This window comes from Corylus avellana, chromosome 7 (genome assembly GCF_965113065.1).
Source record: "Corylus avellana chromosome 7, dhCorAvel1.hap1.2, whole genome shotgun sequence".
Lineage (NCBI taxonomy): Eukaryota > Viridiplantae > Streptophyta > Magnoliopsida > Fagales > Betulaceae > Corylus > Corylus avellana.
The window spans coordinates 17,427,886-17,442,319 of NC_142496.1; the positions used below are offsets into that span (position 1 = coordinate 17,427,886).

Genomic DNA, 14,434 nt, shown 5'->3' on the forward strand with positions numbered 1-14,434 from the left:
CATGTTACTCAATTCTTCTATGTATATTACTTATTTTATTATACATGTGTGTTATATATTAGTATTAACATACTAACTAGTAACTAGTTAATTATTAAACTAACATATTAACTAAGTTAATATATATTAAATTACTAACTTAGTATAATTAACTATAGGTTATTTTGACAAACAAAAAAATTATATGTTACTTAATATTTATATATATACTTGCTTGTTAGTTAATATATACTAACTTAGTATTACTATTAATTAAGTTAAGTGTTAGATCATATGATCTAAAGATTATGTGAATTGTTAGATCATATGATCATATATATCAAAAATTAAGTGATTAATATTATAATCAACAATGTGTTTGTTTAGAGCTATATGCTCTTGTTATGTTTGGAGTGTTATGCTCTAGATATCTATTTTTTGATGAATGAAGATTACAATGTTTATAAAAAAAAAAAACAATGTTTGTTACAATCACAAATTAAGTATTATCATTGTAATTTAGATTTTATATCATATGAATTATCATTGGAATTTAGTCACATTAATTATCATATGGTCTAATATTTTGCCATATGAACATATAATTACTAGTTAAGTAACTTAGTAAGCATAGTTAAAGATTTATGGTGTAAGTTTCATAATATTTAAGTATTAATGTATTATCACTATAATTTATAGTATTAAATGCTTTGCAAGATTATGTTACTACTTGTCATTGACGAATTGGAAGATTATTCTTGCAGTTGTTTCTTCTAGAGTTCCTACTTAATTTTCACGTTGAATATCTCCAAAATAATTTGAATTAATTAAATTAAAGGGATATTCAGGAATTAATCTTGAATAGAATAATAAAATAGTAATAATAAGTATTAGTGTCATAAATAATTATTTGTAATAGTAAATTGTAGTTAAATTAAATAAGGGGTTAAATATTAATTAACAAATGATGGAAATAAAATAAGGTGGGGGCAGTAGTGTAGTTTAAAAAGTGAGAGGTTTGAATTAAAAAGAAAATCTACATACTACCACGTGTGTGGCTTTGATTGGCTATATGGGGATATCTAATCCCCTTAGCCTTAGCAAAAGAAAACAAAAAAAAGGGTACAAGCCCTTGCTTTTGGAGTAAAACTACTAATACACGTAGCCCTTTCTTTTCTTCTTCCCCTTCTTTCTAAGAAGGTGGCGATTTTGGGGCTTTGCCTACGGAGTGGCTCAGGAAAGGTGAGAAGTTGGTGAGCCGAGCCGAGTGCTCAATAAGACGCTCAGCTCGCCTAGAAGACGATCTCGATCTCGCACAAGATTTTTTTCTTGGTGAGTCGAGCCAAGTCCACCATTTATGGCTTGTCACGAGTTCGAGCTTGTAAACAGTATACGAACTGATCTTGAACACCTCCAACTCGTCCGATCTCAGCTCGTTTACAGCCCTGGGCCCATACCCAACGTAATTCAAGGTAAAAGCTTCAAATTCCCCTAGTTTCTGCAATATTCTTTGTGAGCATAGATTTTTTATTTTTATTTTTTTATTTTGGTGTTGAACATGACTCTTCCTTTTGGGTATTTTTTTTGTTTTGCTTTAAAGATTGGATTTTTATGTGGGTTTTCTGTTTTTGGTTTGTGGGTGTTCTTGTTTTCATTGGGTTTGCTAATTCGTAGGGGAAGATTTAGATTGTGGGTGTTTGGGTTTAATATATGAGAAGTAGTTGGATGAAGGAAATATGTGCATGTGAGGTACTTCAAGTTAAGATAGTCCGTTCACTCGCTTATTGTTGGAATTTAGTTAGAAGTAGAAAGTTCAATAAGAACATTAGCACAAGTTTCTCTTTGATTTTCTTTAAATTTTAGAAATTTAGATCACAAAACAATTTTTTTTTTTTTTTTTTTTATAAACATGTATTTCACAATAGCTTCTCTTATCTTTTCTCATACAATTAAAATATATATATATTTTTTTACAAAATATAAGATCTTCACCTACTCTTGCTTATTTTTCACAAAATTTCAATATAATCTTTAATTAAAAACAAAAAGATGAAAGGGAAGAGAAAAAAGAGAAATATTTTTAATAAAATAATGTATAAGAAATCATTTTTGATTTCATACGCATTTGAAAATACTGTAGCAACCTTTAGTTAAATATAAGAAATCTGATGTGAATATGTTTTTGTGGTTTTTCTAAAAAAAATTTTAAGCATAAAGAGGTGAATAGCATAGAAGGCGTCTACTACTAGTACTCTTGTCTTGTCGAGTTTTGACATTTTCAGACAAGCTCGTTTTAATTGACCTTTAAACGATTCGAGTTTGAGCTGTTTCAACATTCTCAAAGAAGCTCGTTTTAATTGACGTTTAAACGATCCGATCGAGTTCAAGCCATTTCAGTCTTATGGAGGTGGAGGTGGAGAATATAGTTGTAGGCTTATGACAATGGAAGAAGAAGGGTGAAGAAAATAGGAAAGTTGACAGAAGAGTTGAAAAGGGAACTTCAAAAAAGTAAAAGAGACTTACAAAAAAAAAAAAAAAAAAAGTAAAAGAGACATGATCAAAACTCAGAAGGCTTTTTTTCTTGGAATGACATTGAAATGCACGAGAAACGAAATCCAAATTAAAATATGATTAAAAGGCTGTTATTTTTTTATTTTTTATTTATTTATTTATTTTCTTTTCTTTTTTCTTTGTTCTTTACAAAAAAAATTTTGATAGTTAAGATGCTCAACAAGAATAATTAGAACAGGCTAAATAAACAAAATTTGGACACGTAATAAATGACTGCAACATGCAACTTTCTGACTAGACCAATATATATTTTTGAATATTTTATCTCTTATCTCACACCCGTGTCACTTCTTTCTCCCTTCTCCTAATTAATTACTGAACATGACTTCTTCTACACCTAATAATAACAAATAGTGTGTCCTTTCTTACAATTTTTTTTTTTTCAACTACAATTTTTTTTATTCTTATTTTTTCAATGACCAAATGAACAGCATGACATCATAATTCGTAAATCAAATCACTACAAATGTTGCTTTGCCATAAAGCTTGTGACCATCGTCGAATCTCTTCTTAACTATATTTCATATTAACTAATATTTTAATTTACATTTTTTTTAAAAAAATAGTTAACTTAATATATATACTAAGTTAGTATATATATATACACACACACAAGTATATATATATATATATACACACACACATTAAGTAGCCTATAATTTATTTATCATAGTAACCTATACTTAATTATACTTAGTTAGTAACTTAATATATATTAACTTAGTTAATATGGTAGTTTATTAATTAACTAACTAGTATGTTAATACTAATATATAACACACACATATAATAATATATATTTTTTAGATTACATATATAATAATATAAGTAATATACATAGAAATATTGAGTAACCTATAGTATATTAACTAATGCATTGTTACGAGCTTGAGTAAGGGACCTCGTAACTCGACCTTGGGTACGTAGGAAAACAGGATGAATCCTACGTTTCCTACAATTCCTACCTATGATTGCAGAAATTAAATTGAGATCGTTAGAGAGACCCCAAACCTCACAACATAGAAAATAAATTGAGATCGTTAGAGAGACCCCAAACCTCACAACATAAAGTGTCGATTTTGCTAAAATATTCTCTTCCTAACTTTATTGCAAAACTATGCTTAAATAGATGTTACATTCGACACTTAGGGTTAGGACTCATAACCCTACTCTGACTTAGACAAGGAACGTGAGGTGCCATATAAGGCAATACCTTACAACTCCATATAAGTCTTGGACTCCTACTATGGAAATAACAATCATTAATTGGAATAAAATAAGGACATAAAGACAAAACCCAAATAAAGATACGTAGGGCTATTACTATGGAAAGAAACTATAACTCTTGCAAATAAAAAGACTAATAGTAGGTAGAGATCTTTTAAAGAGAGAAAGGATCGTAACATGCATACACATATAAATATTAAATAATCTATATAACATATACTACTTATTACTAATATACATACTTTTTAAATTTATATAACTAATTTTTTGTAATATATACACACACACACAAAAGAAATATGAACGAGCTAATGAGTTGGACTAACGAGCCGTGCTAGCAATCCAGTTGAGCTTTAAAAGAGTTGAGTTCAATCGAATGAGCGGAGTAAGTATCACTTGCTAATCGAGTGAATTTTTACAGTAACGAGTGAGTTCGTATAATATTAAGCTCGAGTTTGGGTCGACCTTAACCGAGCAGATTGTTGAGTGTATTGGCTCGTTTACCGCCCTAAGTATGTCTTTGTATTAGTTATTGCACTATTGGAAGATGAGACTTGGAGTTTGTACTTTCTAACTATAATGGACCCATATTATGCTGGTGGGAGAATATATCTCAGAGATGAAATGAGATTTTTGATTTATTGTGTTTGGATTATTATAGATTTCTAATTGATGTTTTATAAGTAGTTTGGTAGTATAAGTAGTTGGATCATCTTTTTTATCTCTAGAGATCTCATTCTTATAACATAGATTTGAATGAATATTTAAATGATATAGGCAAATGATAAGAGAAGCTATTGTCTAGTTTATTTGAATAGAGAAACAAAACTATCCTAATTTCATAAATTTAAAGAAAAGCTAAAGGAAGCTACTCCAAGTGCTTTAACAAACTTTTAAAAGACAACCTATGAAAACCAATATAAACATGTACATTTCGAAGCAGTTTTGAGATGGATTGGAAAACTCTCGGATGGTCGGGCTTTCTATATATATATTGCTGCTATTCAACTAGGTTCACTCAAATTGCAAAAATCTAGTGCATTTTTTTCAATCCCAATAGTTTATAGGTTTTTCTACGTTACTGTATCTTGACGTGTGTGCTTCGGATTTCTGGGTAAAGAACGCGTCGTTAATGCGTTGACTTTTTGACGACTCTTGTTATGTTCTTGACTCGCGTCAAAGCTGAAATGGAAACTTACCTTATTTAGCTGACAATATTGTTTTTCCTTGTTTGGCGGTCTACTGAATAATGGACTGAACTTTTGGTTGGTCCAAGGAAAAGAAGAGGTTGTATCCTGGTTCAATTTAATTACTTGTGTGCTGACTGCGGCTAGACTTCTCATACATATTAAGAAATGGTCAAGGGGAATGACTTCCCAAGGAGAATTATTTACTTTTTGGACAGAAATTCCTCCGAAGCATCATACGAGTATGGAAAAAGAAAACTAGTTGAGCCAATAGAAGGTAAATCAGAAGCATAACTACTCACCACCATATAGTTATAAATCAGAAGCAAATCAGAAGCCCATATACATGTCTCTAACTTTTTCATTCTTTTAACTCAAAAACTGAAACTACTCAGGAAAAAATATAAAACACTGAAACTGAAGCTAATTTCTCCATTGTTTGGGCCAACAACACATGCAAGTTAAAAACAGCAGCCATACGCAACGTAATTCAAGGTAAAAGCTTCAAATTCCCCTAGCTAGTTTCTGCAATGTTCTTTCTGAACGTGACTCTTCTTTTTTGGGTGTTCTTCTCTTTTGCTTTAAAGATTGGATTTTTATGTGGGTTTTCTGTTTTTGGTTTGTGGGTGTTCTTGTTTTCATTGGGTTTGCTTCAAAGAGGAAGATTTAGATTGTGGGTGTTTACATTAATTATGAGAAGTAGTTGGAAGAAGGAAATATGACACTACAAAAAACAAAAATTTTGCTGCCTTACATTTTGTGATGTGTCAAATGGTCTGACATGTCAGAAAATCCTCCTGATGGGTCGGTTTTGACGTGTCTCAGGCGTTAAAATTATGGGTATTAGAAACGAAAAATTTTTGACGTGTCAAAATTGGCATGTCAAAAAAATTTTCTGACGTGTCAAATTTTGACACGTAATTACATGTTTTTAATTAAAAAAAAAAATCCAAAAAAAATTTCAAAAAAGAAAAATTATTATTTTTTAATAATTTTTAAATTACTGACTTGTCAATTTTTTTCAATTAAAAATATTTTTTTAATTTTCGAATACAACCGTGTTTCTTCTCCCCCTAGCTCTCTCCCTAATCTCTTCCTTCCTCCATTTTCACTCTCTCTCTCTCTCTCACTTCTTTCCTCCATTTTCACTCTCTCTCTTCTTTCCTCCATTTTCAAAAACCCAAACCCAAACCCAAATCAAAAAATATATTCTTCCTTCTTCGATCTTCTTCTCTTCAAATCAAAATTCAAAAATCTCTCAAATCATATCAAAATAAACCAAATCAAAGCTTCTTCAAATCAAAAATCTCTCTTCTTCGATCTTCTTCTCTTCGCCTTTTTTTTTTTTTCTTCTTCTTATTCTTTTGCTTCTCTTCTTCGATCTTCTCTTCTTCTTTTGTTTTTCTTTTTCTTGATCTGCTTTTCTTCTAGCTCTGCTGCCATGCAGAGAGATTGAGAGAGAAGAGGGAGATTCAGAGAGACGGAAAGAAGATTTGGAATTAAATAAGAAAAGTAGATCTAGGGAAAGAATAAATAATAAAAGAGGAAAAGAAGAGAGAAAATTAAGTTGAATGTCCCGCTATTTTTTTTTTTTTTTTTTTTTGACGTGCTAGTTTTAGCACGCCAGAAACATATATATGAACCTGATATTAAAAAAGAAAAAAAAAAAGAAATATTGACGTGCTAATTTAGCACGTCAGCAATATATAATATATATTTTTTATATATATAAACTTGATAAAAAAAAAAAAAAAAAAAGCATGGGCGATGGGCCTGCTAGCCTTCCCAAGGCGCGCGCGCGCGCGCACACACACACACACACATATATATATATAAACATGATATATATATACACACACACACATTAAGTAGCCTATAATTTATTTATCAAAGTAACCTATACTTAATTATACTTACTTAGTAACTTAATATATATTAACTTAGTTAATATGGTAGTTTATTAATTAACTAAGTAGTATGTTAATACTAATATATAACACACACATATAATAATATAAGTAATATACATAGAAATATTGAGTAACCTATAGTATATTAACTAATACATACACATATAAATATTAAATAATCTATGTAACATATACTACTTATTACTAATATACATACTTATTAAATTTATATAACTAATTTTTTGTAATACACACACACACAAAAGAAATATGAACGAGCTAATGAGTTGGACTAACGAGCCATGCTAGCAATCCAGTTGAGCTTTAAACGAGTTGAGTTCACGAACCCCCATTGAGTTCAATCGAATGAGTGGAGTATGTATCACTTGCTAATCGAGTGGATTTTTACAGTAACAAGTGAGTTTGTACAATATCGAGCTCGAGTTTGGGTCGACCTTAACCGAGCAGATTGTCGAGTGTATTGGCTCGTTTACCGCCCTAAGTATGTCTTTGTATTAGTTATTGCACTATTGGAAGATGAGACTTGGAGTTTGTACTTTCTAACTATAATAGACCCATATTATGCTAGTGGGAGAATATATCTTAGAGACGAAATGAGATTTTTGATTTATTGTGTTTGGATTATTTATAGATCTCTAATTGATGTTTTATAAGTAATTTGGTAGTATAAGTAGTTGCTTATTGGGTAAAATATAACTGTAAGAAAATGTTTCAATTCGATTTAATATCAGTGCTTAGTATAAATTGTATTTGCTTTTTATTACTCTTTATCTTTGGACAAAAACGTTTGTCTTTACTAGTTTGCTTAGTTTTCGGGATTTCTTGTTCTTTTTTCTCCTAGTTATGTGTTTCTCATGTATAGTTCATGTGTTCTTGCATTGCGTTTTCTTTTTTTAATGATATTTCTATTACTTCTAAAAGAAACACAATACAAGTTCTAAGTAGGTGTCATGTCTTGCTTTGGGCTTGGGGTGTGACAATTAACCCAAATTCATTTCTAATTGTGACAGTATTAGAGAGGAAACCATGACAGAAACCGTTGTGACCCTTGTCATCAATGAGCTAGTTCAGTTGATCGCTCATGAATCAAAATTGCTAAGGGGTGCCCACCGAGATGTTGTGGACATTAGAGATGAACTTGAGAGCATCCAGTGTTTCCTCAAAGATGCAGATAGAGGAGATCTCCAAGATGGCGTCAAAACATGGGTGAAACAAGTGAGAGAAGTAGCCTATCATATAGAAGATGTAATTGATGAATACGTTCTTCACGTGGCACAACATCGCCATCAGCAAAGTTTTATTGCTTTCCTCCAAAAAATTGGCCACTTATTCAAAAAATTAAAACCACGTCATGACATAGCTACAAAGATTCAAGATATCAAAATATCAATCCGTGAAATCAAGGAAAGAAGTGAAAGATATGGTTTTAGTTCCTTAGAGCAAGGATCAAGTAGTAGTGAATCTAGTGGTACATGGCATGACCCTAGAGTGGGTGCACTTTTCATTGAGGAAGATGAAGTTGTGGGCATTGAGTCTACAAGGGATGAGCTCGTAAGCTGGTTGGTGGGGGGAGTATCTAAACGATCTGTTATTTCAGTTGTAGGCATGGGCGGAATTGGTAAGACAACTCTTGCTAAGAAAGTATATGAGAATGAATTAGTGAAAGGACATTTTGACTGCCGTGTTTGGATCACAGTGTCTCAGTCATACAACGTCCAGAAGATACTCATGTCTATGACAAAGAAAGTCTACTGTGAAAATGAAACGGCTCTAGGGCAAATAGACATGATGGACGAGATCACATTAATCAGCCAACTGAGGAAATATTTACAGCAAAAGAGGTATGTTGTGGTTTTTGACGATGTTTGGAAGTTAGAGTTTTGGGAAATTGTGAAACATGCTTTACCATGCAATGGCAGAGGAAGCAGGATTATTATCACTACCCGCAGTGATCTCATTGGTGTATCTTGTAAAGAATCTTTATTTGATCAGGTCCACAAGCTACAACCTCTGTCTCAAGACAAGGCTTGGGAATTGTTTTGTAGAAAGGCATTCCAGTCCGAGTTTCAAAGGTGTTGTCCCAAAGAGTTGGTGAAATTGTCGATGGACATTGTCAAAAAATGTGAAGGCCTGCCACTTGCAATTGTTGCTATAGGTGGTCTTTTGTCAACAAAGGAAAAGGTGCCATTAGAATGGAAAAAGTTGCATGATAGCCTCAGTTCTGAGCTAGAATGTAATCCACACCTTACAAGTGTAACAAAAATTCTCTCTCTTAGTTATCATGATCTTCCGTGCTCCCTAAAGTCTTGCTACTTGTTCTTCGGCATTTTTCCAGAGGACTACTCAATCACAAGTGTAAGATTACTTTGGCTATGGGAAGCTGGGGGCTTCATAAAAGGAAAGAAGGGAAAATCATTGGTAGACGTAGCTGAAGAATACTTAATGGAGCTCATCGACAGAAACTTGGTTCAAGTTTCATTTGGGGAGCTTGATTATGAGATGCTCATAAAGTATAGAATCCATGATCTGCTGCATGAAACCATCCTATCGAAGGTTGGAGAGTTGAATTTCTCTCAAGTTCTGGAAGCAGGTGATACTACTTTCCATGGTAAAAGTCGGAGCCTATCAATCCACAATGCTAGAGAAAATGTTTTTGAGACAAGTGAGTACTCTCGTGTCCGTTTTATTTTTCTTTTCAACATTAATGAAATGCCCAGGTCTTTCATGGTTAAATTGTTCAAAAAGTTCAAGCTTTTGAAAGTGTTAGATTTTGAAGATGCTCCTATTGATTATCTTGCTCAAGAAGTGGGTACTTTATTCCATTTGAAGTACTTAAATTTGAGGAGAACAAAAGTGAAGATACTTCCAAATTCAGTGGGTATGCTACAAAACCTTCAGACACTAACTGTTGCGGAAACCCCAGTGCGTGAGCTACCAATTGAGATATTTAGGCTTTATAAGCTACGACATATTATTGCTCATTCTCATGACTTCGAAATTAAAAGTAGCCTTTATTCGATGCAAGGAGTAAAAGTACATGAAGGGGTTGGATGTTTAAACGAATTGCAGGACCTATCATTGATTGAGGCAAATCATCATGGGGTTAGTTTATTTGAAGAGCTCGGAAAGTTGAGTCAGTTGAGGTTGTTCGGCATTTCAAATATGACTGCAAAACGTGGAAGGGCCCTATGTACCTCCATACAAAAAATGGTCCACCTTAACAGTTTGTTTGTAAGCTCAATTAGTGAAGATGAGATTATAGACTTAGAATCAATTTCTTCGCCCCCTCCATTTCTAAAGCATATCTATCTAAGAGGGCGATTGAAGAAGTTGCCGAACTGGATTCTAGAGCTTCAAAATCTGGTCACACTAGTCTTATTTTTCTCATCATTAGAGGAATATCCACTGTCGTGTGTCCAAGCTTTGCCAAATCTAATTACCCTTTCCCTCAATCATGCGTATGATGGGGAGCAACTACATTTTGAGGAAGGAGGTTTTAGAAAACTCAAGAAGCTCACCCTCAGAGAGATGGAAAAATTGAAGATGGTGGAAATAGACAAAGGATCACTGCCCAGTCTTGAGCAACTAGAGATTGGACCATGCCCGCAAATGAAGGAGGTACCCTCTGGAATCCAACACCTTGAAAGCCTAAAGCTTATTGACTTCTATGAAATGCAGAAAGAATTTGTGCTACCTATGCAGCCTAATGGAGGCGAAGATTATTGGAAAGTCAAGAAGGTAACTACTATTCATCTCAGGTATAGGATTAAAGGAGAACGATATCAAATATACAAGCTCGGTGACTTGGACTTATTGGAGCGTCTACAAGGGTCAATCTTGGGGGATCAAACTGCCATGTAGAATTTCAGTGATGAACAAGGTATGTAGTCTAATTAGCCACAAGATTTCCATGAATTTTTCTTTTTATATATATTTTTTATATGTAATGATAAAATTCTTCACATTATGTGGCTGACTAAATGCATGTATGAGATTGCGTTTGAGGGGCCTTAAAATGCTTTTAACACTAAAAAAGTCAGTTTGAAGAAAAAAGTACTCATTTGGTAAAAAAATTAAAAACACTTTCAAGGATCCAAAAAGCTTAAAGAATGTCCAAAATGCACTTTTGACAAAATCTTAAAAATGAAATTTTTGCCAAAATATATATATATATATATATATATATATATATATATATATATATATTTTATTTGACTTAAAAACTCTATTTTTCAAACGCAATTCCAAACAAGCTCTAAGAAAGTCTTACATTAGCTGCGCGATGAGTTTCCACCTAAGCTATAGTTTGAAATGCTACTAACTCCTTTTGCTCACTAAATTGTGTTCGTTGTTTTTTGTACTTCTATTTATTTGATATTTTAATCTGTCACCACTAAAAAGAGTTTGATTCTAATCTATGTTACAACAAGGATCTAGCAGAGGTATTAGACTTGGGGCAATACAAATGACTTTTATAATTAAAAGATTAATTCTTTGGGGGGGTTTATTCTCATATGTAACCACCACAAAAAAAAAAAAACAAGGTTTAGTGACATGGTTATTTGGGGCATTTTTGGCCAAAAAAACGTTCTTATTGATTTCGCAACGCTTAATTTGGGGCACTTGGGACATGTCAGTTTTTATGGCTAATATAATGTAATTATAACTAATATAATGTAATTAAGGTTAATTACCCGGTCGACAAGCAACTGATGATCTTGCTCTCACAACACCGGGACACTTGGTGTCATGTGGAGTACACATGTTTACGTTGCTCGTTCCTTGGCTCGCAAAATAATTTTTCATAAATTTCTGGACGTCGACATAGGCAGATGTTAACACGGCAATCTGTTCGTTTTGTTTGGAAATCTGTTGTTCTTGTTCATTTATACGCTCAAGTAGTGCAGGGACTTGTGCAGTTGAGGCCGATGATTTATTTGCATGTGTGCTGCCTTTGACTGGTAGATGCCCAGGTCCCATAAACAGCACTACATATCTGAAAGAGAGGAGTCTGTGAAAGAAAAAGTGAGTTTGAAATTAGATGATGAGTTATTTTACTAATTATTATTATTGCCCAAGTATTTTACTTATTAGTATTATGTACGGTTAACTCTTGGAAATGCATTTTAGATGGTGCTATTTTTCGGTTAGTGATAAGAGTAGAAAATGGAAAACAATTCTTTAAAACTTTAAATTGGAGCATAGAAAACAGAAACCTCCACTAAAGCAATGTTGCTAAGGTTTTTCATATTGGTACATAGAAGAAAATACAACAGATGCTACGGGATTTTTTTTATTGTTGTTATTGGTGTAACTTTTTGCTTTTTGTTTTTTTTTTTTTCTCTCAAAAAGTGACTACTATTTTCTTTATTGAGCTTAAAGCATTGTTGAAGTTTAACCTCTGTCCTAGATTCAGACTCAATAAACTAACATTTGCATTCACAAATTTAGTTTCACAATAGGGTGGGGCTAGAGAAGGGTAATAGGAACTGCAATCATACACAACTAGTCTTCATTTGTTAGTTGTTCATAATAATATCAATTTGGAGATGCAACAAAAAGATAGGACATAAGGCATCTAACCTCTTTCTGAGATGATGGCCACATTACTATTTGATAGAAGCCACAAATTTAAAAATTTTAAAAACAAAACAAAAAATATGAATTTCAAATTGTATTTTAAAGCATATATCCATTGTGAGTAAAGATAGATATTTTCACTGAAATTAGCCCCACCAATGTTGCACAGGATATAAACTGCCAGAATTTGTCATAAGCCACATTTTTAAGAACCCCATTTCAAGTTTAACCGTCATATTTGTGTGCAAAAAGCTATCAGTCACCCGGCCCCCAAACAAAAACCTCCCCATTTCCCTTCAAGACTATGAATTTCCATGCAAATTAATATATTTGCACCCTAAATATGTTACCTTGCGGCAAACTTGATTATAGAACAAATGAAACCACCTCATTTTTTGATATCCAAATTATTCTATGGCACACATCGAAATCATCCCCCTTCCCTTCCGTTGTAAGAAACAAGAATTAAGAAGCGACCAAAAAGTACAATAAAAATCCATGCTTTTTTTTCTTGAACAAATACAAATTTCAACATACAAGTTTCCTCTCCAATTCCCACAATTCATTTCTGTGTTAGATAAATTGCTGTTGGGTGTTTGACTAAGCACGTTTAGTTTAACCCAATTGCGGAATTTCATCAAATACTAAATATGCGGACACAAAATTTCATATCATTCACCCGAAACCTTCAAACCCACATAACCCAGAAGCATTCACAACCAATCAAATACACAAAACTCCAAAAAAAAAAAAAACCCATTTCACAGAACCTCACATACCTCTTGAAAATAGTCTCTGTCGAGCTTATCAGCGACTTTGGGCGCCGGGGAGATAGGAATTTGGAGATTGAGAGAGGGGGGATTGGCGCCGTAGAGAGGGGCAGGCCGGTTTCGACTGGAGAAGATGGCCGGTGGGTTCGCCAACCGTGCGGGTCACTGGGCACCGGAGAGAGAGATAGGAAAATTGAGATTGAGAGAGGGGGAACTGGCGTAGAGAGAGATAAGGATCGAGATATATATATATATATATATATATTGAGGGAGAGGGGAGAGGATAGGGATCGAAAATATATATCAGGATATATCGGTATATCCTGATGTAGAGAGGGGGGACAAGCGGGCCGCGCGGGGAGAGGTTTGGGAAAATATACATTGAGAGAGAAATTAAGTACCAGGGCGAAAGTTGAAGAATCAGAGGGAAAATTAAGTTTCCGCTCGCAAAAACAAAAAATATAAATATATTAAAATTAAAAAACCACTTATAAATTTATTTATAAAAATAAAAAGTAAATACTAAAAATTAAAAAACATTTAAAAGAGACTTAAACTAAAAAAAAATATAAATGCAAAATCAATGAATGTGGTTGTCTAGATTAAAAATTCATCTATGTGATATAAAAACAAAAATAATACTAATTCACAAATTATCGAGATAGGCCATAATAATAATTTAATTCCTGTAATCAAATTTCGTCAAAATAGTTAACGGATTCTATTAGTGTATCATGTTATCACCAATAAAATGATAATACATGTTATTCTTATTTAAAAGTAAATAAATATATTAAATATGTAAATTATTTTTAATATTAATAAAAAAATGAGGGTAGGGGAGGGGGTGGCTCTAGAAATGGCTGGGGGTGGCGCGCGTGTGGCCACCCCTAGCCACCATGGGTTGGCCCACGAGCTACCCCTTAGGTGGGGGTGGCCTTCGGGCCATTATTGATTTGGTTGGGGGCTGGGGCTGGTGCACGGCCACCCCCATGGCGTAGGGGTGACTCACGGGCCTCCCCTAGCCAAATTTGGGAGTGGCCTGGCGGCCAACCCACCTGCAAGGTGGCACGCAAGCCACCCCAGGGGTGGCCGTGCGCCACCCCAATGGGTCAAGGATGGCGGCGAGCCACCAGGGTGGCTCTTTGGCCACCCCCTTCCCCAAAGGGGGTGGCTACCAACCGGCTAG

General features: G+C 33.6%; 1 protein-coding gene across 3 annotated transcripts; it reads left to right on the forward strand.

Annotated features, from left to right (window-relative positions):
- The first annotated feature begins 1,332 nt into the window (after positions 1 to 1,332).
- Positions 1,333 to 10,896, forward strand: LOC132183803 (disease resistance protein RPM1). 3 transcript variants are annotated; one of them, XM_059597234.2, is made up of 3 exons: positions 1,333 to 1,451; positions 7,906 to 10,513; positions 10,654 to 10,738. In XM_059597234.2, the coding sequence occupies exons 2-3, from the start codon at positions 7,922 to 7,924 to the stop codon at positions 10,657 to 10,659; spliced, it is 2,598 nt and encodes an 865-aa protein (XP_059453217.2). In that variant the 5' UTR covers positions 1,333 to 1,451; positions 7,906 to 7,921; the 3' UTR covers positions 10,660 to 10,738. The 3 variants fall into 3 exon arrangements, with proteins under 3 accessions (XP_059453217.2, XP_059453215.2, XP_059453216.2); XM_059597232.2 differs by having other exon boundaries at positions 1,348 to 1,451; positions 7,906 to 10,896; XM_059597233.2 differs by lacking the exon at positions 1,333 to 1,451 and adding an exon at positions 5,452 to 5,459 and having other exon boundaries at positions 7,906 to 10,896.
- Positions 10,897 to 14,434: the final 3,538 nt, after the last annotated feature.

Coding starts and splice junctions, on each gene's coding strand:
- LOC132183803 (XM_059597232.2), top strand. CDS start 7,922: ATGACAGAAACCGTTGTGACCCTTGTCATCAATGAGCTAGTTCAGTTG.